The 24,638-nt window shown below is 41.3% G+C and overlaps 2 protein-coding genes across 3 annotated transcripts; both read right to left on the minus strand.

Moving 5' to 3' along the window:
- Positions 1–1,070: 1,070 nt before the first annotated feature.
- LOC142377089 (uncharacterized) lies at positions 1,071–4,109 on the minus strand. The gene is made up of 6 exons (XM_075460856.1): positions 4,046–4,109; positions 3,371–3,587; positions 3,073–3,233; positions 1,781–2,983; positions 1,446–1,663; positions 1,071–1,353 (listed from the first exon to the last, which is right to left on the minus strand). Exons 2-6 carry the CDS (start codon positions 3,579–3,581, stop codon positions 1,284–1,286), a joined length of 1,863 nt encoding a protein of 620 aa, XP_075316971.1. The 5' UTR covers positions 3,582–3,587; positions 4,046–4,109; the 3' UTR covers positions 1,071–1,283.
- A 1,961-nt stretch (positions 4,110–6,070) lies between these two features.
- Positions 6,071–24,359, minus strand: LOC142377090 (uncharacterized). Of its 2 annotated transcripts, none has more exons than XM_075460858.1 (53): positions 24,186–24,359; positions 23,707–24,083; positions 22,620–22,661; positions 21,563–21,697; positions 21,394–21,467; positions 21,222–21,294; positions 21,001–21,090; positions 20,776–20,831; positions 20,526–20,646; positions 20,258–20,434; positions 19,938–20,020; positions 19,653–19,701; positions 19,462–19,551; positions 19,272–19,367; positions 18,696–18,767; positions 18,522–18,608; positions 18,273–18,422; positions 18,046–18,159; positions 17,744–17,920; positions 17,537–17,622; positions 17,406–17,454; positions 17,161–17,250; positions 16,978–17,073; positions 16,808–16,879; positions 16,635–16,721; positions 16,401–16,547; positions 16,049–16,155; positions 15,768–15,951; positions 15,478–15,654; positions 15,304–15,386; positions 14,917–14,965; positions 14,738–14,827; positions 14,447–14,542; positions 14,064–14,135; positions 13,627–13,713; positions 13,395–13,541; positions 13,165–13,301; positions 12,889–13,021; positions 12,681–12,775; positions 12,443–12,584; positions 10,286–10,462; positions 10,085–10,167; positions 9,453–9,501; positions 9,244–9,333; positions 9,000–9,095; positions 8,827–8,898; positions 8,628–8,714; positions 8,328–8,474; positions 8,069–8,211; positions 7,847–7,978; positions 7,665–7,767; positions 7,372–7,421; positions 6,071–6,872 (listed from the first exon to the last, which is right to left on the minus strand). In XM_075460858.1, the coding sequence occupies exons 2-53, from the start codon at positions 24,070–24,072 to the stop codon at positions 6,845–6,847; spliced, it is 5,535 nt and encodes a 1,844-aa protein (XP_075316973.1). In that variant the 5' UTR covers positions 24,073–24,083; positions 24,186–24,359; the 3' UTR covers positions 6,071–6,844. The 2 variants fall into 2 exon arrangements, with proteins under 2 accessions (XP_075316973.1, XP_075316972.1); XM_075460857.1 differs by having other exon boundaries at positions 24,165–24,359.
- Positions 24,360–24,638: the final 279 nt, after the last annotated feature.

Genomic DNA, 24,638 nt, shown 5'->3' on the forward strand with positions numbered 1-24,638 from the left:
ATGCAATGGAGAGACAGGGTAAAAAATATGTTTATCATGGAAAAAAAATCACAGCAAGACTACAGTTGAAAACAGACACGTTTGATAAAAGATGGTCATTATTAGTACAGGCAATGCCGGGACTCTAGTCACCTCTATATATATATATTTTTTTTTTCTCTTGTATTTTTTCCCCTTAATTACAGGAGAGTAGATTCTTTCTTTTTCTTTTTGGAATTGTTGTTGCTCTCACCTGTAAATGACTCGTACTTTGTATTGTTGTTTTTACCACCTGCAAAGTACCTGTGCTTTGTATTGTTGTTTTTCTCAATTGTAAAGTACTCATATTAACGCAGAATGCTCGTTAGGGCATGTAGAGCGAAGAAGAGGATTGAAATAGCGTAAATATGACATAAAGGTGCTAAACAGTGACTGAAATTTACAAAGGTCTAGTCAGTGGAAGAAAAGAAAGGGGAAAGAACTTTTAAACAACTTCAAGCAAGTATAAATGCATATAATATAGATTGGTGTTTGTTGAGATTGTGTATGTATATGTCAAATAAAAAATTCTGTTAAAAAAAAAGAAGAAAAAGAGAGAATGTGTTCTGTTACCAAGGCAAGATTTAATTCTAGCCCCCTTTGTCAGCAGAGCCCTGTACCAGCATATTATTTTAAAGTTCTTATTGTTCTCAAGACGATCACTGGCAAAATCATTATCGAGGAGAAGAAGGAGCTGTTATCACATGAAGATGAGGAGCCCCTTGTGGACCCGCTGGCATAGACTGTCCATCAGCCTGGATCATACTATTCCAAACACACCCCTCCTCTTGCATTTTAAAGAAAAAGTAAAGTACAAAAATCAATAAAAAGTGTGAGAGAGAATTGCTAAAAAGTGTGAACACTGTATAAAATGTACAAAAATGAAGGACTACTTTTGTATGTGATTGCAGTATTATATTTTGTTCTTTAGAGATTCCTCGGGTCAAAAACGAATAACATTTTCTATGACAGATTTTTAATTTAGCCTTTGTCCCTTACCCTTTACCTAAATAGCCACTACCTCTGTACAAAATGAAATGGAAACAAGAGAATCAGATGGAAAAAGATGCTATCATTGGAGCGATTTTAATCTTTTATTTTTGTATGAATTGTATAGACTGGGGGGGGGGGGAACAAACAACCCCTCCCCCTAAATAACAGATATTGTTATAAATGAAATTTAAAAAAAACTGTGGAGAAAAGAAAAAACCAATTGGGAATTCCAATTGTTGGTGTTGAATTAAAGGTGTGACTTGGTGTCGATGTCACTTAATGCCTTTAGCCTTCAGCTCCTCCTTGACTCGTTTCAGATAGTTTGGGTCAGGATACCCAAAACTGTGGAAGAGAAACATGTACAAAATATATGTGACATATTTAAAGACATGCAACACTGAGGAAAAAAATACATATGAATCAGTATATTGTACCTCTGTGGTCCTCCTGAGATGGATGTCTTGTGATGGATGTCATTCCAGGTAACTTGGTTCTCTGCTCCGGTCGTTCTGGATGTTCCAACAGTGAAAATCAGCCTCTGGTCAAATGCTTTCTGCAACAGTCGCAGCACTTCATTGCCCTCTTTGTTGTCCGGAAGATATGCTGATCTTGCTATACCAGAGTAGTGCTTTCCAGGATTGGGATGCTCTTTCTGCAGGAGAAAAAGGACGACATGAATTAACTGACAACCGTGTTAAAGTTAACTGTAAATATATCTATAGACTGTTCATATGTGTTAAAAAAATAAATTTAAAATGAAAAAAGTTACCGTCTGTACTCCACCCCGAATTTCGTATGTGATTAGTATGTGGCCACAGTCAGAGAATCCTGGGAGGGGTGAAAAACCTTTAACGTATGACATTTTTCCTTTTGGCTGATCTCCCTCGATCACACCAAAGACATCTTTGCATATAGGACAAATGGGCCCACTGTGTTTCACAGCTTTTTTCAGGCATTCCTTACAGAATTCATGTTTGCACTTTAGTTGTTGCTTCTTGGTAAATGGACTCAAACAAATAGGACAGTTTTCTTCTTCTGTGCCACCCGCTGCTGCCCCCCTTCCTGCTGGTGCTTCAGGGTGATGCTGCGATGACTGTCCATTTAATGCAGGTCCACTGGAGGCCTCCTCTGACTGATAACCATTGGTGAAGTTCTTCTGTGAGCCGCTGGACCCAGTTGCACCAGAAGGTTGGATGAAGCTCAGGGGAGATGTACCAGTCTTCTGGTACAGATTCAGAAGAGCTCTGACAGCATGACTTTCCATTGAGGCGTTTCCTGCAGGTCTTAAGTAGGTAGCTTTGACACTGACTTTGCCTTGACTGAGGCTGGATTCTTTAAAGTCCACATTAAACTTAGATTTGATCTTTGCTCTTTCTTCAGGAAAAGAAAGAGCCATCTGCTTCCAGATGTTCTCCTTTATGGTTAGTCCAGCATCAACGAGAGGGTCTTTGATGGTCATGTCTATCTTCTGCGATGTGTTTTGCGGTGCTGGTTCATACTTACTGAGAGAGGCACTCTGCATCGCATTTAAAGATGCACTGAAAGCCTGCTGACTTTGGCTTGGCCCCCACACAATTATTTCTTCAGAGGACAGAGAAAGCAAAAGCTTCTTCTCGTTTTTCTGGATGATTCTCAGAGCGTCACTCCACTGATCTGGATCTACAAACTTGAGAGGAATGACTGAGCACGGACCGTCAGCTAAACACTTTTGGATGAGGTTTGTGAACTCAGAGATCGCTTCATCTGTGTTTCCATCTTCCTGATCAGCTCGAAATTTCACACTGACATTTGGCTCAATTTTAACTTTATGTTTTCTCTCTATGTGCTTCATTTCTTCCTTGTAGATCTGGTGAACGTACCAGAAAAGACTCACTGGGACAAGACAATCATCAGGCACCTTTTTATGCTCCTCAACAGAAGTGCTTCCTGCACTAGAAACTGGGTCACTCTGTTTTTCAAGCTGCACTTTGTCCTGGATAGAAAAAAATGGATTTATATGGATTTATTTAAAAATCAAACAATATTATTGTAAATATCACTGATCTATTTCACAGTACATACAGCTTGAGGCTCTGGCACAGAGGGACGAGGGTTCATTGAAACATCATCTGATATTTCAATCTCCAGCCCTGGTGATGTCAGTCTAATGGACAGTATGGTGACTGTTACCCCATCTTTCCTGGTCAGTGTTTGTCCACTCAGCTTCTGAAGATCAACCAGGGCTTTAGAAGGAAGTGAAACACAAAATAAAAAAGTTTGCAAAACCAACAGCATTACAGAAAGCTGGTAAAAATGAATATTTATGCAAGTTGTTGTAAAGATATAAAGATCTCTTAATTCAAACACAGTCATACGGCACCTGGAGGAGGCGAAAACTTTACCGCAACAGTCCCATCTCTTAAGGTGTGTTCCACTGAGCAGTCCACCATCTTTTTCTGTTTGTTGAACCAAGTCTGAAGAGGCGACTCCAGACGCCTTTTTAGTTTTAGTGGGTTCTTTGGTGGATCAGCCTCTGACCACTTTAATGAGAGACTTAGTAGAACTTCCTCTTTGTCCTGCGGTGACGCCATCCCAGGCTGAAAACATGTAACATACATACATTACAATGTGAGATATCACAAAGTCTTGAGCTGTCCAGCTGGAAATGCCTGCACTTAAAACCATTTGGATTAAAATGGCCAAACGTGCTTTATCATATAATAAACACTTTTATTGTTAGGCTATTAAAATATATATTTATAAACTGCTACCTCACTATACAGCACTTCCCAGGTGTTTCTTTACGCGATTCATATCAATAAAAAATAATTTCACACAAATTACTGTTGCGATCCCAATTTTATATATAAAAGCAAACAACACCGGCAGATTGTTACTGCGCCAGTCTACTTTCTGTTGTGACAGCTCAATGCAGGTTCACTTTTTTTATATCACAAACCTTTTTAGCGAAAACATTTCAAAGGATTGTTACTATCTGAACAGACACACGGAAGGTAAATGCAACTTTACAAACTGCGACGGACATACGACCCACCTTGGTTCGGTGCTGCAGAAAGGCTGGCTCTTCCTGGGAAATGAAAGCGAAAGTCTTGTTGCTGTGTCAGAGGAGGCGTACGCTCAGGTATCTATTCTGTATGGAAGTTTTTCTGTGCCATCAGAGTTTGAATACGAATTTCTATTATTGAATTTTTACAGCATCAAAATCAGACCTTGAATTTGAAAAACCAACAGTGTAAAAAAAAAATCAATTTCTAAAAACAAAAATCAGTGTAAAAAATTCAACATCTAAAAAATAAAATTTGTGGAAAAAAATTCAACTTCAAAAAATTCAATGGAAAAAAATTCTGTGGAAAAAGAACCAGACTCAACATCCGGGTAAACAGGGAGAAGCAATCGATCCCTGTCTCAATTCATCCAACGGCAGCCAATCAAGTTACGCTCCATTGGACAGATCAGCTCAATAGAAATTGAATAATATCTATTACTCAATTTTACTAACACAAATGGCAAATAAAGTAAACTCACTCACCGAAGCACCATCACCCGCGTTGGTGGACATGGCTGATCTGTCCAACTTGATTGGCTGCTGTTGGATGAATTGAGACGGGGATCGATTGCTTCTCCCTGTTTACCTGGATGTTGAGTCTGGTTCTTTTTCCACTGAATTTTTTGAAGTTGAATTTTTTCCCACTAAATTTTTTTTTAGATGTTGAATTTTTTTACACTGATTTTTGTTTTTAGAAATTGATTTTTTTTACACTGTTCAAAGTCTGATTATGATGCTGTAAAAATTCAATATTAGAAATTCGTATTCAAACTCTGATGGCACAGAAAAACTTCCATAATTCCGCCTCGCAGTATTTTACCTCAGCAGGCAAAAGCTACACCATTTATCAGTGCTCTGTTAGTCCCGTCCCAGAAAATAACCCACAGTTACACATGCTGAATATAGAATGGAGTTAATTTTCTGTCCCCCCCCCCTGAAAATGTCCCATCTCATTCGTGTCTGTTTGACATCACACATATTTACATATGCGCTCAACTTGCCTGCACATGTTGAGTTTCAAGTTTTCACACTCTGAAACATGCTCATATGCTGCGTTTAAATATAGGTGGGAAACTGAGGAATCTGGACTGTGAACTGGATTCATGTGTTATTTATTTCCTTCTGTATTACTCTGTGGTGGAAATAACGTTTTTCTCAGTAGATGAAATAGCTTGTCACCCCTCAGAACGCACAGGCCTACATTTACTTTTCTACCATTTAAAAATGTTAAGATAAACATAAAGGCAGCTGTGGGCTCAAGAAATGTGAATACCTGGTTTAGATGAACTGTCACAAGGAAACTTGTGGTTTTTCTGGGTAAATGGCCAGTCAAAGCCATGTTACTCCTTGCATGTAATAACAAAATCAGCTATTTGAATTAGCAATATGAATTCCACTAATTTGCTCATTCTAAAGATTTTTTGTTTTCTTTGATGTGAAATTATTCATTTGCTTTGCAGTAAAGTCACTCAGTGCCTTTAACTCCAACTTGACTCTTTGTAGACCGTCCGGGTCAGGATACCCAAATCTGTGGAGGCAGAACATATAAAAGAGTTCATCTGTGACACATTTCAGAGAATGAATGAGAATGTGTCCTGTTACCATGTCAGCAGAACTCTGTACCAGCTTATTATTTCAAAGTTCTTATTGTACTCAAAATCATTATCAGTATTAATTTAAATCTAATCTTCTTTCACGATTGTCTTAAACTTAAACTCATTGTCAGGGAGTTTGCATACTTGGATGATTTTTTGTAATATGTGGCTGGCCAGAAATGCAAAAATTGATGTGTATCAAAGTGAAATGTCATCAATAAGTGTGCATGATAGTTCATTTTCTGCGTGGCCCTGTGATGGACTGGCAACCTGTCCAGGGTGTACACCCTGCCTCTCGCCCAATGACAGCTGGGATAGGCCCCATGCCCTCCACAAACCTGACTTGGATTAGGTGGGTGTAAAAAGTGGATGGATGGAGGGGTTCATATCGTGTTTAATAAACCAAACGCAATTCTTTAATTTTTTAAATTTTTTAATAAGCCTTTTCAATATCATCCAAACTCTTCCTGCTTTTTGGGGTTGTGAAACTGACCAAAAGCCCAAATAGTGCCAACCAACAGAGTGAAAGGTGCAAAATTTGTACTGATACCAATATTGTGACCTGATGTGCAATCTTTGCAGATATAAGCAAAAATCAAACATGTCATAAATGTGAAGTGTGTGCAGCAAAGATATGTGTTCACTGTAAAAAATAAACGTACAAAAATGATTTTTTAAAGCGCTGTCAAAAGCTATAAGGCAAAGTGCTGTGACAGCCTGTTGTAAAAGAAGGTTAAAAATACTGAAATGGCATCAACATTTATAAACAAAACTAAAATCTAATATCACTGAACTTTAAAAAAAAAAAGATTGTCTCAGATTCAAAACATTCTTACAGCAACGAGGAGAAAACAAAAAAAACAACAACAAGATCCGATATCGTTCTTCCTGGGCCTGTTCATCTTTCACTTGCTCAACTCCACCTGTAAACTAAATTCACTCGCACGACAATTCAACCTTTTATCATCCCAACGTCTTCACTAAACTATTTCATCCGACTTATCTTTGGTGAGCATATGTGCATTTACTACAGTCGACTACGTTCATACACAGTGAGCAGGATGGATGCAGGTAAAGCTGCTGCAGAGGTGCAGAGGTGCAGAGGAGAAGGCATCGGTGTGAGGAGCAGCAGAGTGCCAAGTTGACTGATGAAAGTCTCATCACGGTACTGCACGACCGGCAAGCAGAACAACTATTCGGCTTCGTCAATCAGAGTGAACCTGCAATGAGAACAGAGATGATCAAGCAGTGAAAGAAGAAAGAAAATAAGTGCACAGTTGAATAATACCTAACTGAAAATATTCATAGAAACTACTGAACTTCGTGTACCTCTATAAACACCAAGTCATTAGAGACCGACCAAAGTTTTAGCTCTCTGTCAGCAAATAAAAAAAACTCAGCCCCTGTGACAGTTGTGACACTGAACGCTGTGATTTACATATCCTTTTCACTCCATATTAGAATGAGAATAGTAAAAAAAAAGACATTTCAGAGAAGAAATGGCTGTGATCAGGATGATCAAAATGTGCATATTTCATTCGAAAAACAAGAACATTCCTAAACGTTAAAATTTGACACGCCGCCGTTATTACTATTCTTCTATTTTATAGTATATATAGTTGAAATGCTTTTCGGCATTCACTTGATTTGATGCTAAACATTTCATACAGAGAATTCCACCTAAACAAAGGAAGAGGCAGCTGAATGCGCTCCGCTTACCATCCTGTAGCACCAGACTTCAGGTCAATCTGGGCCAACTCGATCTGCACCTAAAGAACAGGAACGGCACATCAGCAGCTGTGTACGCAGCGGTTCTACATGAGCTCAGTGCATTTCAGTGTCAAAACATGAGAGACAAAACTGGCAGGTGTTGACAATAAAGTAAGTTACCAGCCAAGCTAAAGGACAGTGTGCTGTCTAAGCACATCCAGTGCATATTTACTCTTAATGCCAGTGTGTTGTGGAGCAGTCACATGACATTCTATATCAGAAGTTCTGGGGGAAGGACCGACCTGTCCAATGACGTCGCGGCTTCTGAACGAGGCCGAGTTATTTTTCACTATTACACTGAGGCTCCTGAATCTCGTCTCCTCCTCAGACAGATCATACTCAAACCTAAAAGACGCAGAGAAAGATGGTGAGGACATTCAGGGATAACAACACCTGCACAGAAATACGGAAACGATGAGTTTACCTTTCTTTGTATTCTGGGTTGAGGTCTCTTTTCTTCACAGCCGTCTTTCTCTTGGTGGCCTTACTTTTGTCCGGCAGCAGCATGAGAGAGACATAGCTGTCTACACCATCCTTACTTTGTGACAACAGACCCCTGTGTGCAAAGAAATGAGCAATGAGCTCATTTGAGCAAAGCGGACCTCTTTTCAGTGTGACTGGACTGTAAGTGTTATTAAACACACACCTGCAGGCATGGACCATGACAACAAGCTTCCTCTCTTGTGAGGCATATGAAAGAGACACCTTCACCTGCCCGTTTCCAGGGCCGGGAGCCGCACAGGGCAGAGTCTCTGCACCAATCATATCCACCATTTTGGAATTCAAAATCTATCAAGTAACAAAAAATTGAGAGGAAGAGAAATTGATCAGTAAGAGTATTCGTATTCATTCAGCAAAAGCAGTCACGTTCCTTTTTTTTTTTTTTTTTTTTCATTTGTTATCACCTTGAGTTCAGCCCTCAGCAGGATCTGACTGTTGGGTAAGGCTCCATCCAGATGGAACCACTGGTCCAGGACCAGCTGAGGCTCTGCCAGCAGCTCCCTAACAGTAATCACAAGGGATCCCATCGGCTGGTCCCAGCCACTGGACAACTGCAATACAAGAGAGAGGATGATCATTTCAAAACAATTTTACTACTGCCAAATGCAAGTTCAGTTAGCTTGAGCCCACGGATCCATGCACTCCACGAGAAGCAGAGATCAAAATTCTGCGAATGGAAAAAAAGATGCAAATGAATGTCTTGCCTTCACCACAAGCATCTGATGTTTAGGATCATGGACCACGAAATAGAAAGACTCATTCCACCGGGGGCTGGTGCTGCGATCACACAGCTGGAAAGTGGTGATGAAATTGAAAAAAAAAAAAAAAAGTTATTTGAATAAATTCAATGTATTAATCTGTACCATAGGCCAAGAACAGAGCAGCAAACATCAGGAGTCTCACTTTGGTTTTGTAGGCTGTTTTACCCAGAACGAGCTCAGCTCCTGCTTTGGGCTCTTTCCCACTCTTCTTCAACTACGCGGTAAAAAGAGAAACATTCAAATGATATTCTATGTCAATTTTTTATTTTTTTTGCAACTGTTGCACAGTGTGTAAACCAACTGCAGGTGACTCACAGGTAGCGAATGTGCGGCCTCTATGTAGAGGAAGAGCAGAGCTGCAGAGGGGACCGCTTTGTTCTTATAAGACTGGAGAGACTGAAGCTGCAGTACCTTTAACACAGAGCACAGCAACATCATTATGTTGCAATGTGAGCAATGGGCCTTGTGTGTTTGTAAGTCCCTGAACAGCATTATCTAGTAGCCTGGCGCCTTCTACTCATAAAATGACTGAGTGATGTAAAAATGTAGAGTGGCCGACCTGATCAAGTCTGCCTGCATCCGACACAGCAGGAACCCATTCGAGGATCAAGTGAACCCGTCCGGATTTCACATCCTGTAGAGTGAACCACTGCAACACATACAGGGAAGGTTGAAGAATCAGGACAACTCCCCGCGTTTAAGGAAACGACGCATACACGGCTCAGAGATCACAAGGTGCAGCCTCATCATCACAAGTTACTGACTGACCTGATCAGTGTACTGCGATCTGATGACCTCATTCAGCCTAACAGTGAATCTGTAAACACGAGAACAAGCAAATGATTAACAACAACAAGGTTTAAACTTCATAATGTTGCTTACTTTTGAAAAAAACAAAACAGTACTGACAAAGGAACATATTCTCGCTGTTTAAGGAAAACAGGACCATTGCAGACACTCGATTAGACGGGATATTTTACAGGTCTTCATAAATGTTGTTGCTTGGGTAAATAGTCTATAAAACTACTCACATGTGACATGATTTGTTTGCATATGTTTGACAGCTGCAGAGCTTCCCAGCTAAGATTGAGTATTTAAGCAAAGTAAACATTTGATATTTCTAGCTGATCAACTGGGAAACAATTTCTCTTCTTCTTGTTTTAATATCTTTACACTTCTTTATTTAAACTAACCTTGGATGATGGTTATTACATAAAGTCAAGCACCGTGATGAAGTTGCCTCTAAGAAACACGAGAGATGTGTGTTTTTTTTTGTTTTTTTTTTATCTAGAGCTGTGGGGAGTCATAGGTTTATCTCCTACAGACTGAGATAAGCACACAGGGGACTTTACACTTCTTAACCTCAGTCTTGATTTACATATCTTTGACATGACACACACCTTCCCAGGAAGTCATCGGAATCTAAATCCTTATCATATGCTTCAAACTTGATGTCCTGGTCACTGTGCCCATTCAAAACAACCTGTTTAAAACAAGCACAAAGGAAAAAAAGGAACAAACACACATTTGTAAAAAAAAAAACAATACAAATCAGAGATAATCCAAAGAAAATACCTTTCTTTAAACTCAAAACTGCCTACCTCGTACATCTCATTCCATGTTGGGTTTAGATTCTCTTTGATAACGTGGCTCTTAAATGCAGCCCCTCCTATGGCAATCTTGACATAGGGATCACTCTTGCCCTTCACCATGCCACCCATCAGGTTATCCTTTGCAACCAGATTCTGAGCCTCCAGCAGGTGGATCCTCAGCAGCCCCTGCAGGATGAAGATGTGAAGTGTTAGAAAATATGCAGAAAGATATCTGCTGCTTGGTGTAATGAAGTCACTATATACAATTCAGAGTCACTGATATTGACAAGCAAGACTGTGACTGCTATCAAATCAAATCAAATCAAATTTATTTATATAGCACATTTCATGCACAAAACAATTCAAAGTGCTTTACATAAAATAAAAGCATTGCAGCAGGGAGTGTAAGAAGCATTAAAAATACACAAAAGAATATAAAGAGAAACAACTAAAATAATTTAAATGAATTTAAAAACAAGCAACAATCCAGATAAATTCAAAGATATCGTGCAGATTTCATGCATAGACACATGAGAAAAGAAAAGTTTTTAACCTGGATTTAAAAATGTCTCCATTTGGTGAAAGTTTAATCTCCACTGGCAGTTTGTTCCACTTGTTTGCAGCATAACAGCTAAATGCTGCTTCTCCATGTTTAGTCTGGACTCTGGACTGGACCAGCTGACCTGAGTCCTTGGATCTAAGAGCTCTGCTGGGTTTATATTCTCTGAACATATTACAGATGTATTTTGGGCCTAAACCGTTCTGAGATTTGTAAACCATCAGCAGGCTTTTAAAATCTATTCTGTGACTGACTGGAAGCCAGAGTAAAGATTTTAAAACTGGTGTGATGTGTTCAGATCTCTTAGTCCGGGTTAAAACTCTAGCAGCAGCGTTCTGGATGAGCTGCAGATGTTTAATGCTCTTTTTGGGAAGTCCAGTTAAAAGAGCATTACAGTAATCGAGTCTACTGGAGATGAATGCATGGATGAGTTTCTCCTGGTCTTTTTGGGAGAGGAAACCTTTAGGTTACGAACTTGGTCAGTGATTGTAAGGGCCCGAGTCTCAAGATATTTACCAACGCTGACCCTCTTCTCTTTGTTACCAAACAGAACGATCTCAGTTTTGTCTTCATTTAATTGTAGAAAATTCTCTCTCATCCAGATATTTACTTCCTCCAGACACTGACACAGTACGTCTGCTGGGCTGCAGTCGTCCGGTGACAGAGACACATAAAGTTGTGTATCGTCTGCATAACTGTGATAATTTATGTTAAAATTCTGCAATATCTGACCCAAAGGGAGCATATACAAGTTAAACAGAAGAGGTCCAAGAATTGACCCCTGGGGGACTCCACAAGTCATTGCCACTCGCTCAGATTCATAGCTGCCAATTGTAACAAAATAACTCCGGCCTTCTAAGTAGGACCTGAACCAGTTAAGGACCGCTATCTGCTAAACAGATATGCTTTTCTTGCTCGCGCTACACAAATCTGACATTCAACTATCTTTGGGTGCTCATTATGTCACTGAAGCAGGCTGTGTGATGGATACTTAGATGTCTGGAGTTTCCGAAAACTGGATTTTCTTGTTTTCATTAGCAAAGGTTCTCCATCAAACCTGTGTGCAAGTTCAACAGATTACAAACCAGTACCGCCAAAATGCCAGAGGAGGCTGAAATAACCCCAAAAGAGCTTGGCTTGATATTTTATAACAAGAGGAAGTGGAACAATCACAGTGTTTGGTAAAAAGCCCAAGGAGTTATTTTGAAAACTCAGCCAAGAGAATGAGCCCCAGCACCATCTGTTCCCTTAATCATCAATCATCTGATGATTGGGAATGAAAGAAATGCTCTTATTAGTATTATGTTTTACTCCGTGTGAGCAAAGATAAGACATTCATTTGATGGAAAACTGGGATAGAAGATTTTTTTTTAAATGACAGTTTTTAACATGTACTCTGATTCGCACTATGCTATGTTTTCAGCCTTAACGATGAAATGCATCATCATGCTTTAAGTTCACTTTGGCAGAAGGGTTGGTGGGCCCAGCAGGTTACTGCGCACCGCTGACAGAAATTCTCATCTCCAAAAAAACTCAAAATATGCAAGAAACTAAAAGAGAGACATAGTTGTTGAAAGTAAACTCAGTAACATCATAACCAAACCCACCTCTTTACAAAAATCCTGGCTTGGTGCTGTGCGAGGTGGAAGAACTAGACCCACTTTGGGGATTTCTGGGACTTCTGTTGGCTTCATGGTGTCAGTGGGAAGTCCTGTGATTGTAGCGTGAGCAAGACCGCCTAAGCCAGTTCTATGTTCACACACAAACACAGAAAGTAGAAATTAATACACTGTATTGCTAGAAATATTAAAAGAATACATATATTTGTTGGGATTTTGAGCTCACCCCTCTGTTTGGACTTGATGTGGCTCAGAGTCTCCTTTAACAGCTGGATATGACCATGTGGGCTGCTCATCCGCATCTGCGGGTTCTTCCACCGGCTGACAAAAATCATATTAAAATTTGATTTGATTTGATATTAAAGTTACAAAGGGGAAAACATATGAGAATATAGAGAATATAGCAACCACTGCATTTTGGTGGTGTGACTCACTGCAGGAGAAGGTGATGTATCATGTGCTGAGTGAATGACAGCTGGTTCTGTGGGAGTAACCATTGCTGTAGAAGAGGCTGCATCCGCTGCTCGTGCTTTGGGTTGCGGAGGCTGGTCTGATACTGGAAGAAATCTAAAAACAAACAAAACACAACAGCAAGTCTGCACTGAAATCTTCTGAATATCAATTTTTAGGGATGGTTTGGAGGGTTTCTGGATTCCAACTCAGCAGCCATTTTGATGTACATATTATTAAATCAGATACAAATTACTCACTCATTTGTTGGCAGATCAGAGCTTTTTTTCTTCTCACTAGCTGCTGTAAGCGTCTTTTCCGTGGGGGCGAACAGAACTTCACTCTTTGAACCAGTTGCAGATGGCTGTGGAACTTCTGACATCCGTGTGTTGAGGATCTGTGAGTTAAAAAACAAAACAAAAGGTCCAGTTGATTTTCTCTGCGTCAGTCAGAACGGAACCAATTCGTGTGGGTTTAAATACACTCCTACCTTGAGCTCAGCCCTAAGGAGGATTTCACTTTCAGGTAAAGCTCCGTCCAGATGCATCCATTTGTCCAGGACCAGCTGTGGTTCAGCGAGCAGCTCTCGTAAAGGAACCACCAGAGACCCCATTGGCTGGTCCCATGCACTAGATAACTACAGATACCACAACATTTCTAGAATGTCAGTCACAGCTGTTAAATGCTGTTCATTTACATCATGAAACATTCAGTACATCCACCTTCACTATGAGCATCTCCTCTTTGGGGTCACGAACCAAGAAGTAGAATGCTTCACTCCACTCAGGCGATCTGCTGCAATCACAGACCTTCAGGCAGAAAAATAATTAGAACCGGTTAGAACTGGTAATAAACTATGACTGGTGCTTTGAACAGATGAACGGAGCATTACCATGCACGGCTGTCAAGTGTTGTGTTTTTTTCTTTTCTTTCTTTAATTCAACCAGTGAAGAGGCAAAAACTTATATTTAAAAAAATTACCAACACAGCTCATTCAGAAAGTTCTGACAAAATGTAATATCTAAATGATTCAAATGTATTTATTTATTTCTATTATCTATAAATACAATAATTGCTTGACCAGTGAACTATATTTGCACACCTAAAGACTGTGTGTGTGTGTTTGTTTTAGGTTTGTAGGAGTTACTGTATGTTGTACCTTAGTTCTGTAAGTTGCGTTCCCAAATACAAGCTCAGCTCCGGCTTTGGGCTCCTTTCCACTTTTCTTAAACTGGACATGGAAAGACAAATAACACATGACATCATCTGAATAGTTTGTTTTCACTCTCTACTTAAGGATAAAACAAATAATGCATTCCTGCTTGATAACATGACTCATAAAAATCACCCAAAAAACAGCGAACAGTTCAGCTAAAAGCAACCATAAATCCTTCTTGTTTTAAATCTGGGTTACATCTTAGAAGCATCTCTTTTATACATCTCTTAAGTAGTGGATGCTTTTCAAACTCCTGCCCATCTTTAATCCTGAAGCGCAAGACTTTCTATTGTATCTCGCAGTGTAGCAAATGAGAGGGGACTCACAGGCAGCGAGTGAGCTCTGTCCACATAGACAAAGAGCAGTGCTGCAGAGGGAACAGCCTTGTTCTGGTAAGACTGGAGAGACTGCAGCTCCATCACCTGCAGCCGGGAATCAAATCAAAAACACATCAGAGTGACTCAGCAAAGATGAGGAGAATGAATGCAGACAAGAAGGGGATCATATTCAAAATGGCGCAAATATGAAAGGCTTATGAAACACAAGCGATTCTAAGATACTGTGATACTGTGCGAGAGCAGAGGAAGAAACCCTGACGGGATATAAGCTGCACTAACCTGTTCCAAGGTGTCATTATGGGACACTGTTGGCACCCACTCTAGTATCAGACGAACACGACCAGACTTTACATCATTCAGGGTGTACCACTGAAACAGAGGCGTTCAATTACTGAATCTCAGCCTACAATTACACCACGGCAACACAAATGTAGATGTAGTGCAAAGATAATACTCACTTGGTCCATGTACTGGGAATGGATTATGTCTGAAACACTGACTTTGAACCTGTTTACAGTGAAGAATAAAATGCAGATCATACACACATGGGCCATACCACGAGGGGTATGACGGAAAAGATTAAAGGATAGGACTAAAGGACTAAAGGAAAGAAAATCTCTATTTTCCTTTCCCATCTTGTTTTCAACTATCATCACTTTATGAGCACTGCAGTAAGCCTACACATTTTTATTTCACACCGAGTTTTGAAGTCACGGTAAAATAATAATGTTTCTGGGTAGTAAACATATATGAACATTTATTTTTTATGATCCAGCCAAAAGAAGGTAACGAGGAGCCTACCAGCCATTGCTGAACAACTGGAAGCGTCCCCCTTTAACCCTCACCTGCCCAAGAAGTCATCTTTGTCCATATCTTTATCATACAGCTCCACTTGCACCTCCTGTCCCGGCTGAGGCCTCATCACAAACTGCCGGAACACAGAGCAGTTCAAGCTAATGAATAAAAATGTGGGGATTAACATCTGGTATCAGTCTCTATCTAGTGTCACTGCTACTCACCTCGTACATCTCATTCCAAACTGGGCTGAGATTATGCTTGACCACATCGCTCTTAAACAGGACCTCTCCGACACTGATCTTGGCATAGGGATCACTCTTGCCCTTCACCATACCGCCCATCATGTTATCTTTGGCAACCAGATTCTGGGCTTCCAGCAGGATGATTCTCAGGAGTCCCTGCACGAAGGATTATATTCAAACACTTATTGCTTTTTAAAGAGCATTGGTCTGTTTCTTGCATATGCTGCTGTACGTCACAACTTGTTGACCGAGTCAGTTGGTGACGTTACCTCACTGGCAAAGCTGACGTCCGGAGAAGTGTGAGGTGGTTGTGTGATGGCAGGGCTCAGTGATTCTTCCACGTAATCTTCATTCACATCAGCTTCAGTTTCAGTTTCTTTTTCTTTAACTTCTTCGTCCAACGTCACTGAAGAGACAATCGTCTTCACAGGTGGAGTGTCCACTGAACTTGACCTAGGAATACAAAGACCAGCAATAACGCAGAATAAAAAGATAAGCCAGCAATCAAGAAGTAAAAAAAAACAAAACTTTTCTGATGTTTCCATCTCACTTGACTACTGTGTCTGTCTCCTGTTGGTGCTGAGCTGAGGCAGAGTCTGATCCCACGGTGACCTTTGCCTTTCCAGTAGCACCGGGGCATTTGCTGGGAATCAGCATCTGTAATTAGGTTCATTTTATTATCACAACAACAAAGCACTAAAGAGCTTCCTTAAGAGCCTCATGACAAGATGCTACTCTCACAAGAAAAATAAAGATCGATTCAAAATAGAGACAACCGTACATCAGAGTTGGAAAGAGATATTCAAGGAAAATCAGTCACCTTTGAGACATTCCTTTAAATACTTGAACCAAGATAAACAAACAACAACAAAAAACATCAACAGGAAAAAATAGTACCCCACCTTGAGTTCAGTCCTCAGAAGGATCTGACTCTCTGGTGAAGCTCCATCCAGATGGAACCACTGGTCCAGTAGCAGTTCCGGTTCAGACAGCAGTTCTCTAACAGGAACAACCAGAGAACCAATGGGCAGGGTCCAACTGTGAGAGAGCTGAAACAAATGCAGTGCTAAAAATTAGCGCAGGACTATATCCACAAGAAATCTCACTCTTTACATCTGTAAGACAGGCTTGCTTACCTTAATCAAAAGAATATCCTCTCTGGGATCACGAACCAGGAAGCAGAATGCCTCATTCCACCGAGGGGATGTTGTACGATCGCACACCTTCAAAAAAGATGTGACATTATAAGTACTGAGTAACTGTACTCCAATCAGTCCTGCATTATCTGAGGGAGGTTTTGGGGTCTTACTGTAGTTTTACGAGACATTTCTCTAAGAGTTATCTCTGCTCCTACTTTTGGATCCTTTCCACTCTTTTTCACCTGAAAAGAGAAAGATCGGGCAGTCGTATTACTTGGGAGTTCAAAGGTAAATTTCTTATTCTACACGTCTTCCCTCACAGCTGTATCAAAAGACTCACTGGTAAACCATCTGCTTGCTCGACATACACAAAGAGTAGACCTGCAGAGGGCACTGCCTTGTTCTGGTAGGACTGCCTGGAGTGGAACTGAAGGACCTTGATCAACGGGAAAGAACTACAAGTGATGAATAAAGCTCGCCACAGAGTGCTCATCAATCTATGACTTCATTTGATAACACTGACCTGATCCAATCTGTCAGGCTCTGAAGCGGTTGTAACCCATTCCAGCACCAAGTGAATTCGGCCAGACTTCACATCACTGAGAGTGTACCACTGACAAATAAGGAGAAAACATTTTAAAGTGGGTACAACTGGATCTGGTCCAAACAGGAAACACCATCACGCTGAGTTGCTTCAATTAAGCAACTTTAGAAATTACATCACAGAATATGAATAAATATATGAATAAAAATGCAGCATCTGCCCACCTGATCAGTGTACTGAGACTCAATGATGTCCTTCAAGCTGACCTTCAACCTGCAAGTCATGAAATGCGAGTTTCGAATACATCACGCAGAATCGAATTAGCAAAGATGGTAACTAAATCTCAGATAGTTACCTGCCCATGAAGTCATCCTTCATGTCCATGTCTTTATCAAACACCTCCACATGCAGATCCTGGCCTGGAAGTTGGGTCAGAATCACCTGAGTGACAAACCAAGTCACAAATTTCAAAGGATGCTCTTGTACCAGTTAAACGGCACGAGGACATTACCTGTAAACTCTAAAAACGCTTTAACGTTTATAGCAATTCACACGTATTCACCTCATACATCTCATTCCAGGTAGGGTTAAGATTGCACTTGATAACATGGCTTGTGAAGGTTTCACCCCCGATGTTGATCTTGACATAGGGGTCGCTCTTGCCTTTAACCATACCGCCCATCATATTATCTTTTGGTACAAGATTCTGTCCTGCCAGTAGGTGAATTCTCAACAATCCCTGAGGGGAAAAAAAAAAAAAAAAAAATCAAATTAAAGGCCTAAATATAGATAAAAAAGAATATTTACAACAAACATGTTTTTGTTCGGAAATGAAGACACAAAAGTGCGCTGTCCTTCCATTACCTCTGTCGCAAAGCTAGGATGTGGGGAGGTCTGTTGGGCCAGCTGTTTGGACAATCCAGCTGCCAGGTTGGATGACACATCAGATGAGATGCGTTCCTCATCTAACCACAAGACCTACGTTGAATTGGGAAAAAGTTGAAACACAGAGAGCCTAAACTAAAACTCTAAAACTATATTTTCTTCCAAATTCAGTGTAGAAATAGTAAATAGACATGGCAGCTATTTACCCTGAGGACTGCGTTGACATACACGCGACTGGCTGATCCAGAATTTTCCAGCTGGAACCACTGGTCCAGGGAAAGAGCAGAATTTGCCAGTACGCGGGACAGTGGGATGGTCAAACTGCCCAAAGTCTGCACATGGTCAGCATCCTTTACCTGATTGAAGAAAGCCAAGTTAAGACAACAGCTGCTTTGACTATCAGACTACCCAAACAAAAGGCTTAGTGCATAAGACCTAATCTTATTGGCTGTTACCTGAATGTCTATGTCCTGTTTGCGAGGATCTTGAATGAAGAAGGTAAAAGCTTCTTCCCACTCCGGATTAACAGTTGTGTAACAAGTCTAACGACAAATAAGCCATATGCATGTCAAAAAAAAGGAAAGGAAGCATCTTTTACAGTATTTTTACTTAGCTCTTAGCAGATATACCTTGCTCTCTCTAGTGATGTCCTGCACAGACACCTGCACCATGGGGTTGGGCTCTTTATTGCCCTTCTTCATCTAAATGAGACACATTTTCAGGCAAATATGAACACACAGTAAGTCATATGAACAATGGAATTCTGTAGCCAAGAGAAGCGCAATAAACACGCTAATCTGCGATTCTGAAACACGTGGTGGTGAATGACAGTGTGCGAGGCTACCATAGAAACAAGCACAAATAACTGAAAGAAAGCCTCGTGCTGCATGGCATAATCAGGAAGTCTGCAAAAACCACCCACAAAAGGCTTGGTTTCATACTTGATTTTGTAACTGTTGTTGTTTATTGTGCTCATTATGACAGCAGAAATGAGGAGAGTAGGCAACGTGCATTATATTGTCTTGGACGGAGCTCTCCACATTCCTCCACAGTTCAGCAGAGTAATTGGGGTTTGAGACCAAGGCAACAAAGATAGGGAATGTGAGACAGATGGCATTTACTGCTCTGCCTCAGTTTAACCACACAGGAAGCAGCTCTGAGCTCTGCACGGCTGTGGGCTGAGAGGGCAGAGATATTTGACTCACGGGAAGTGCCTCAGCCTTGTCCAGATACACAACCAAGATGGCAGAAGAAGGGGGATCAGAAGTCTTGGTGGTGACACTCTCGTTTCTCTTCAAGATCTGTGGAAATTGCAAACGCACAATGAATGATCCAGGATAAATCCTAATAAAGAACTGATAGAGTAATGTATTGGTGGAAATGAAAGAGTCCAACCTGCTCTAATCGATCAGTGCTGGGCAGCAAGGCCAACCACTCCAGTCTGAAATGCACCCGTCCAGTTGAAGTATCCTTCAAAGTGAACCACTGAGAGGACAGACACAGGCATACGTTTTCTAATCTATGGTCATCAGCTTATATCAGCTCTATAGAAAATGTGATTAAAGTGATAATAGCTCTTCACTCACATCATCAACAAAAATGGATTTCTTCACAATGCCCAAATCCAGTTTGGTCCTACATCAAGGATCAGAGTAAAATTAAATGACCAATCCTACTAGTTGCACAAAATAAAAGCATTCATCGCATAGAAAGACGTTTATGTAACTTACATTTATAGTAAATCATATAGTACATTATTTAGTGTTGTGGACTCTTTCTCATTGTTCATGACAGGTGACACGTGAATGGTGAAAAGTGAACATGTGCAATTCGACAAAAGCGCACAAAAGACATGAATTATGCACATGTACCTTCCCAGGAAATCATCCTGGTCTGTGTCTTTGTCATAAACCTCCACCTCCAACTCCTGACCAGGCACTTCGTGGACTATAACCTGATGTACAGGACAGGCAAAAGGACATGAGGACTGAGAGGGGGATCTATATGGAGGCTGCCAGCATTCATCCCTTTGGATGATAAATGAACTCACTGTAAGAGCCCTATAAGACTCCAATCCCCAAAATGTGAAATGACACTGTATACATCAATGATAAACACTGAATCTTTTGCACATGTAGTGGAGGGATGGCACAAATCTCAAACATTCTGAATATTTCTCCTTCTTCCTCACCTCATACATTTCTTCCCACTTGGGAGAGTCCGTGTTATCAATGTGTTTGGAGGTGAAGGTCTGAGGGCCCACCCTTAATATAGCATAGGGGTCAGACAAGCCAGCCATGACACCTCTTACATAGTTGTCTTTGGCCGCCAGATTCTGTGCCTCCAGCAGGTGGATACGTACCACACCCTGAGAAAGAAAAAGAGCTTAACATAACGGTGTTTTCTGAGATTGTGAATTCACGTAGCTTCAATGTGCCGGGATGTAATCGGGGTTTCACCCTGGGCAAAGGACAACGCAGGTGAGCCACATGCAAACCAGGGACCAGTGGGACAACCAGACGGTTGGGCAGCACCAAGAAGGAGGCAATGGCATCCATGATCATACTGTCTGACATGACACTGCAACAAGTAACAGTCACATTTCAGTAGGAAAACGGGAAATGCTGAAAATATTTCAGATTATGACTAAGAGAAGGTTGTGACCATTGCTCATGTTTTACTAAGTGGGGTCATTTCAGCCCGACTCACTTCAGTCCAGGAATGTCCAACAAATTAGTCATTCCAGTCCAATTGATGTCCAGTTTCTGAGCAGACACGAGACAGAAGAAAAACACAGTCATCAATCAGGATTGACAGGAAACCAATAACATGAAAGGCAGACAAGAGTATACAGGGACATGTGATAGTCACTGCAATGGGGCATGGGGGTGCAACAAGGAAAGGACAAATAGAGGTGAAAGCAGATAGACGTACTGGCCGGCGTATGAAAAACATGCTGACTGCCCCCACTATGGGCACATCTCCAATCAGAGGCTCCAGAATCACCCGCATCATCCCATGTAGCTTAAAAACAGAAAGATTGAGTAAGAAATGAATGCAATTCACAGAAAGGCAGGCTCCTTCTTTGGATCAGAAATGTCTACATGTTGTCATTCAATAACATAAGACTTTAAAGGCTGGATAAGAGGACCCACCTGTATTCCTTTGACTCCGGCTTTGCAGAAGTATCTTTTTACTTCCACGTTGATCTCTACATTGCCAACATAGCTGCCGATGCAACAACAAAAAAAGATAATCTTCAATCACGTCTTCCAAAAGCACTTAAACGGTGCACAAAAGCACACAGAGGAAAGGACAAACAGTCACCTGATGTACAGATCTAGCAGGACTTGTCCCTTATCGTTCTCTGTGTGCGCCTTGATGCCCACAACTTTCATAGCCTGAAGCAAAGAGAAAGCACACAAAAAATGCGTGAATAATTTGTGTGAAACTATACAACAGTGTCATAGTATGATTACGCTCTCAATGCCGTCACCTTATCTCCCATGTCCACCTTGGTGAAGCTGAGGGTCTGGAGGTGGGTGCTTGAGGCTCTGATGGACGGAGCGATGGTTTCGATCAGCAGCTTCTCAAGGTACTGGCCAACAAAAGGCCAAACCTGCTGCAGCACCTGGCCAGGGCACCAATCACAGGGTATGAGGAGGCTTTCACAGGTAACAAACATCACATACAATCTGAATCCCTGCAGCGCACAGACTGCTGCTGTAACTACACTTTGGCACTTTAGCATTTCAGTATCAAACTATCTGTCAGATTCTTTGGCTTCCATGAGCAATGCGATAAGAGTGACAGAGACAGCTGGAGCCAGTTGAGCCTTCTCAGCTGTTCGTCTTCTTATTCTGGTGCTTACATGCTGTACGACAATGGATTCTGTGCCCTACATGTGGCAGTGGTGCACTTTTAACTGAATAGGAATCTGAAAGCAGAGGCAGTTTATGGTTGTGTGACTTTGCGACTTAGGGAGAAAAAAAAAAAAAGAGTTGGTTATAGTCTGGAATTAGTGAGGAGTGAGTCATCAGCTGCCTGCTCCTGTGGAGGACAAAGGGAATCTGCTGACCACCCCTCCCGTAACAGCTCTCAAACTGATTCTTTGTCTGTCGTCTGATGCGCAGATCCCGTGGTGCTGATAGCAAGAAAAAAATTATTTTTGTACGCGCTTATTACTGGGCTTAGTTTCTGGGCTGCAGTTTTATTTAGTTTGAGGGGACTAAACAGCTCCTCCCCCTTCCCGTCAGCCTGGCTGGCTGCAATGAAATGGAAATGTTGAGAGGGTTGCCTGGCGCTGTGGCCTGCTCTCTGCAGTACAGACACACACTGCTGGGGGTGTGGCCTTTTCATGGCAACAGCAGCAGCGCTACTATCTATCAGCTAACACCAGCTATCAACCAAACATACGCTACCAAGTGTCAGTCATCACAACAGCTGGGGCTTTGAGTGGACAGAGGTGCGCTTTATTTTTCTTTTGTTTATAAAAGAATGGAAAATCATACAATGAAAAGATCAAGCAGCGTAGGACATGGCTGATATCTTACCTTATTTAGCCATTCAACCTTCTCAACATCTGGAAAGTTTACCTGGAGAAAGAGAAGACATTTGTGGGCACACTTCAATTGTTTCTAGAGTCTGATAAACACACAACAGGATGGGGAAATGATTCAGTCAAAAAAAAAAAGGATATTCTGGAAATATCATCAGTTACATTGCTGATATAATTCAACATGGATTTTTGTTTTCCACCGAGTATCGGGAGAAAGCTAATATTTACAAAAGTAAAAAAATGCAGATAAAGTGAATTCCGGGTCAAAGATCACTTCAGAGATGAGGTTTAGCTTTTTGCCTCAACGTCACAAGTGTAGATACTTTTGCAAACTCTGTGCTTTTAATGTTTCCCCTATTTATATTTATCAAAGAATCTGAACACAAGGCCGTTTGTTCAGCAACAGATGAACAACAGAAAAGATACTTTAATAAGGGGGAAACACGCCTCCTGGTTATACAAGCAATCACGGGAAATTGCTCACCTAAAAGGAACAGGAACCTCATTTGGGTGTGTCGACATGCTCCGAGTCAAAACAGGCCCATGTGGGTTTTACCATAACAGTTCTACTCCTAGGGACATATGCACGAATTGGGGACTGTTTGGCTCACTCCAGCTATCTTTGATTACAGTTGCAGAGACATTAAACGGTGCAAGTGGTTCCGAAGTTGCTGCAACGCACCAAGAATTGGCCTATGTAGTTTCAACGACGTTTAAAACGAAATAAGCAAGTGCTGAGGTGGAAGTGGTGAAGGGTCACAGTAATGTTTAAAACAAAAAAGGTCTGATTGCATGCATTTTTCACTGAAGACCTAAAATCAACCAGATCGTGTTTTCTATCTAAAGGGATAGACTGCGATTTAGCAAGAAATTTGATTTCAGCAGAAAGAGATGAGGTTGCTTTTCTGTAAATACTCCAACAGTCCTTAAAGTCCTATAAGGAGACTTTGATTATACACTCCACTGTCAGTTTTTCTTTACTTTTAACAGTGAGAGGTTACTACAGGTCAGACGGGGGCAGAGGAATGTTTTTGAGGACAGCCTACAACCCCTGGCAGCTGTGCGGTCTCTTGTTATCTTACCCACGCAGGAAGATCTCGCTTGATTTTGGACACTTTTCTGAATGTATACTCCTCCTCCTCGTTGCTGATCATCTGAAAAGCAGACCTGAGGCGCTCCTCCTTTGCTTCTCGGGCATGTTTCCATCCCGTGTAGACCATCATGCCGAACACCAGCAGACTGGTGCTGACCCGGTAGTAACCTGCAAGATAGATTGGGAGCAAAGCGCCCAGACATTTGCCGAAGGTCATGAGCACCGCGACGGCACTTATCCCCTTTGGCTGAGTGGCCTCAGCCCCCGCGGGACTCAGTGCTTTCTCCTCAGCGCCGCTCGCGCTCGGACTCTCGGCACCCTTGGGTTCAGTCGGCTCGGATTTTTCGCTCTGCATGGTGGCGTCCTCTCCAAAAAAAAAAAAAAAAACCCTCGTAATTTGAAACCGCTGGATGAAAGATACTCGGATAAAACTGTGTCGGAACTTACCAAGCGGTTAAAGTTTCATACCTACGGCTCGCTACACGTGAACTGTACCGGTGCGGTCACGGTTCGCCCACGCTGCAGCTTTTTAAGAAAAAAAAAATTTGTATTAAAACATGTTTATTGTCGTTTGGTTCGTCGCAGCTTTTCTAAGTGAGTACGAGTCCACAAGAAGCAGCAAGTTCTGTGCCTCGCCCAGTCCGTTAGCTGGATGAAAACACGCCCACTGGCACAAAGAAATATGCATCTTTGACGTTTGGGCTGCTGCGTCACGCAGCTGACTTCTGTGTAATTACTGCAGCATGACACATTTTTACAAGGCAAATGATTGAAATATTATATCCCTAGCCCACTAAAAGTAAAATCACTTGCCTGTTGGAGACCACAGGACTGCACTATGCTTTCTGCTCTTCTATCTCATTTTAAATAAACGGACTAGGCATTTTCTTTAATCCCTAAATCAGAAACCACGCCAGTTTT

Source organism: Odontesthes bonariensis, chromosome 3 (assembly GCF_027942865.1).
Source record: "Odontesthes bonariensis isolate fOdoBon6 chromosome 3, fOdoBon6.hap1, whole genome shotgun sequence".
Lineage (NCBI taxonomy): Eukaryota > Metazoa > Chordata > Actinopteri > Atheriniformes > Atherinopsidae > Odontesthes > Odontesthes bonariensis.

Coding starts and splice junctions, on each gene's coding strand:
- LOC142377090 (XM_075460858.1), bottom strand. CDS start 24,072: ATGCAGAGCGAAAAATCCGAGCCGACTGAACCCAAGGGTGCCGAGAGT. Junction 17,251..17,405: donor AGTCTCAGTACACTGATCAG/GTGGGCAGATGC, acceptor CTTATTTGTCAG/TGGTACACTCTCAGTGATGT. Junction 13,542..13,626: donor AGGAGATGCTCATAGTGAAG/GTGGATGTACTG, acceptor TGGTATCTGTAG/TTATCTAGTGCATGGGACCA.
- LOC142377089 (XM_075460856.1), bottom strand. CDS start 3,581: ATGGCGTCACCGCAGGACAAAGAGGAAGTTCTACTAAGTCTCTCATTA. Junction 3,234..3,370: donor AAAGTTTTCGCCTCCTCCAG/GTGCCGTATGAC, acceptor TTCCTTCTAAAG/CCCTGGTTGATCTTCAGAAG. Junction 2,984..3,072: donor CTGTGCCAGAGCCTCAAGCT/GTATGTACTGTG, acceptor TTTTCTATCCAG/GACAAAGTGCAGCTTGAAAA.